The sequence below is a fragment of the Colobus angolensis genome, unplaced genomic scaffold (assembly GCF_000951035.1).
Source record: "Colobus angolensis palliatus isolate OR3802 unplaced genomic scaffold, Cang.pa_1.0 Scaffold659, whole genome shotgun sequence".
Lineage (NCBI taxonomy): Eukaryota > Metazoa > Chordata > Mammalia > Primates > Cercopithecidae > Colobus > Colobus angolensis.
Window position 1 is genome coordinate 218,600 of NW_012120254.1, and position 3,619 is coordinate 222,218.

Below are 3,619 nucleotides of genomic sequence, written 5' to 3' on the forward strand. Positions count from 1 at the left end.
CCTCCCTCCCTCCCTCCCTCCCTCCCTTCCTTCCTTCTTTTCTTTTCTTTTCTTTTTTCTTTTTTTTCTTTTCTTTTCTTTTCTTTTTTGAGACAGAGTTTCACTCTTGTTGCCCAGGCTGGAGTGCAATGGCATGATACTGGCTCACTGCAACCTCTGCCTCCTGGGTTCAAGCGATTCTCCTGCTTCAGCCTCCCGAGTAGCTGGGATTACAGGCATGCACCACCACGCCCAGCTAATTTTGTCTTTTTAGTAGAGATGGAATTTCTGCATGTTAGACTGGTCTCGAACTCCCGACCTCAGGTGATGCTCCTGCCTCGGCCTCCAAAAGTGCTGGGATTACAGGCATGGGCCACCGTACCCGGGGAATTCTTTTGTTTGCTTTTTTCGATACTGAGTCTCACTCTATTGCCCATGCTGGAGTGCAGTGGCGCAATCTTGGCTCGCTTGAACTTCCACCTCCTAGGTTCAAGCAGTTCTCGTGCCTCAGCCTCCTGAGTAACTGGGACTTCAGGTGCCTGCCACCATGCCCGGCTGTTTTTGTATTTTTAGTAGAGATGGGACTTCACCATGTTGGCCAGGCTGGTCTCAAACTCCTGACCTCAAGCAATTCACCCACCTCTGCCTCCCAAAGTGCTGGGATTACAGGTGTGAGCCACCGTGTCCAGCCAGAATTCTTCTAATTTTTCTACTTTTCTAAGTAGTTGTCTTGCAAGTGAAGCCCATCCACCATCCCCACAGTAGACATTCCCAAGGCTGGGCCAGGCTGACACTTTTGCGCTACATTGTAATCATTTCAATGGACCTCTGTGGCTCACTGACAAGATTACGAGAATCTGGAGCTAGAGCTGAGGCAGAAGGAGTGAAATGAAATGTTGTCCTTTCTGTGACCCTGTACAAGCCTCGCCTGCAGCTCTAAGTGAGTGCTTAGTGTTCTAGTGCAGGAATTCAAGGCTTGATGATTAAGGGTTAAATACCCTGATGGTGTTCAGGAATGAGCCCGAGGGGGAGTTGCTATTTGAAATCTGATGTTAAAAAATGTAGGATTATTTTTCATTACTGGACTACCATTCTGCCTGGGTAGGTAGACACAAAGACTGTTTTGCCCTTTCAGATACCTGGACTACAGACGAGTGCCCAACAGCAACCCCCCGGAGTATGAGTTCCTTTGGGGCCTCCGTTCCTACCATGAGACTAGCAAGATGAAAGTGCTGAGATTCATTGCAGAGGTAGGTAATGGAGGAACTGTTCCAGCATTGATAGGTCAAGGGATGAAGTCTCACTGGCTGGGAAAGGTCCAGGGTAGGAATGAGATCCTAGGTATGGCACGTGGTAGGTGCTGCATTGCTGGTGGTATTTGTTGCTGTTGTTAGGTAAACTTAACATGTATTAGGTGCTAACATATGTTAATATATTAGCTAATACAATTATGAGTTTGTTTTGGGTTTTTTGGTTTTTAGGTTTTTAAAGTATTTTTATTTTTTCCCAACTTTACTAAAGTATAATTGACAAAAATTGTATATATTTATGGTGTACAATGTAATTTTTAAGTATTTTGTTTTGTTTTATTTATTTATTTTCTCCTGAGATGGAGTTTTGCTCTGTTGCCCAGGCTAGAGTGCAGTGGCGCGATTTTGGCTCACTGCAACCTCTACCTCCCAGGTTCAAGCGATTCTTGTGCCTCAGCCTCCCAAGTATCTGGGATTACAGGCACGTGCCACCACCATGCCTGGCTAAATTTTTATTTTTCTATTAGAGACAGGGTTTCTCCATGTTAGCCAGGTTGGTCTCGATCTCCTGACCTCAAGTGATCTGCCTGCCTCAGCCTCCCGAAGTGTTGGGATTACAGGCGTGAGCCACCGTACCCAGCACATTATTTTATTTTTAATTGACTAATAAAAAGTATTTATATTTATGGGGTATAGTATGATGTTTTGATAATACATGTCACGTACATTGCGGAATGATTACATCAAGCTAGTTAACTCTCCGTAGCCTCATATACTTGACATTTTTTGTGTGTGTGATGAGAACATTTAAAATGTACTCTTTTAGCAATTTTAAATAAACAACACATTATTATTAACTATAGTCATCATGCTATACGGTCAATCTCCAGAACATATTCTTCTTATCTAACTGAAATTTTGTACCTTTTAACCAATATTTCCCCATCCCTCCTGACCCCAGGCCCTGGAAACTATCATTCTACTCTCTGCTTCTATGAGTTAGACCTTTTTAGATTCCATGTAAAAGTGAAGTCACGCAGTATTTGTCTTTCTGTGTCTGACTTATTTCACTTAGCATAATGTCATCCAGCATCATCCATGTTGTTGCAAATGGCAGAATTTCCTTTTTTTTTAAAGGCTGAATAGTATTTCACTGTGTGTGTGTGTATCACATTTTCCTCATCCATTCATCCATTGATGGACACGTAGGTTGATTCCGTATCTTGGCTATTGTAAATAGATTTTGTTTTGTTTTCTATTCCTCATCTCAGGTTCAGAAAAGAGACCCTCGTGACTGGACTGCACAGTTCATGGAGGCTGCCGATGAGGCCTTGGATGCTCTGGATGCTGCTGCAGCTGAGGCCGAAGCCCGGGCTGAAGCAAGAACCCGCATGGGAATTGGAGATGAGGCTGTGTCTGGGCCCTGGAGCTGGGATGATATTGAGTTTGAGCTGCTGACCTGGGATGAGGAAGGAGATTTTGGAGATCCCTGGTCCAGAATTCCATTTACCTTCTGGGCCAGATACCACCAGAATGCCCGCTCCAGATTTCCTCAGACCTTTGCTGGTCCCATTATTGGTCCTGGTGGTACAGCCAGTGCCAACTTTGCTGCCAACTTTGGTGCCATTGGTTTCTTCTGGGTTGAGTGAGATGTTGGGTAGGTACATCACTTTGGATTGGGCAGTTAGGGTCTCTGGGGGATATAGGGTCCATGGGATTGTATTTATGTGCATGTACTAGGAGTCTTAGGAAACTCATTGTAGGGAGATGAGGAAAGTATGGGGCAGCACTCTTTGGTGTGTATATTCCTTGTTGTTTGATATATGTCATTGATTTTTTTACTTTTTCTTTCTTATGTTCACAGATATTGCTATCAATCGCAATAGTCTTTCCCCTGTGTGAGGCTGAAGCCTCAGATTCCTTCTAAACACAGCTATCTAGAGAGCCACATCCTGTTGACTGAAAGTGGCATGCAAGATAAATTTATTTGCTGTTCCTTGTCTACTGCTTTTTTTCCCCTTGTGTGCTGTCAAGTTTTGGTATCAGAAATAAACATTGAAATTGCAAAGTGAATTAGATGTGCTGTCTGCTTCTTTTTTTCCCCTATATTTGGGGAGCGAGCAACATGTTTATGTGGGAGAGAGGACCTCAGCTCTAGTTTGAAGGGGGTAGATCAGCTTTCAGCAGGTGGAAATATGGGAAGATCCAGCTACTGGATTGGGATACAAAGGCAGGATCAGTGAACACGAGACCCAAGAACTTGTATAGTTTATTCAATAAATATCACTTAAGTGATTCTCGTGTGACAGATATGCTGCTAGGTGTCCTGGAGTGACATTGCGAGAAGTTGCATAGTGAGAGAGGGTATAGGTGCTCAGACAGTTGCACTT

General features: G+C 43.8%; 1 protein-coding gene across 2 annotated transcripts in view; it reads left to right on the forward strand.

Moving 5' to 3' along the window:
• The window catches only part of LOC105500290 (melanoma-associated antigen D1), a 106,706-nt gene extending 103,404 nt beyond the window's left edge, over nt 1-3,302 (forward strand). For both annotated transcript variants that reach the window (XM_011925718.1, XM_011925717.1), the window contains exons 11-13: nt 1,115-1,229; nt 2,501-2,886; nt 3,094-3,302. In XM_011925718.1, the coding sequence (XP_011781108.1) occupies nt 1,115-1,229; nt 2,501-2,878 (493 nt within the window). In that variant the 3' untranslated portion in view covers nt 2,879-2,886; nt 3,094-3,302. The remainder of the gene's footprint in view (nt 1-1,114; nt 1,230-2,500; nt 2,887-3,093) is intronic.
• Nucleotides 3,303-3,619: the final 317 nt, after the last annotated feature.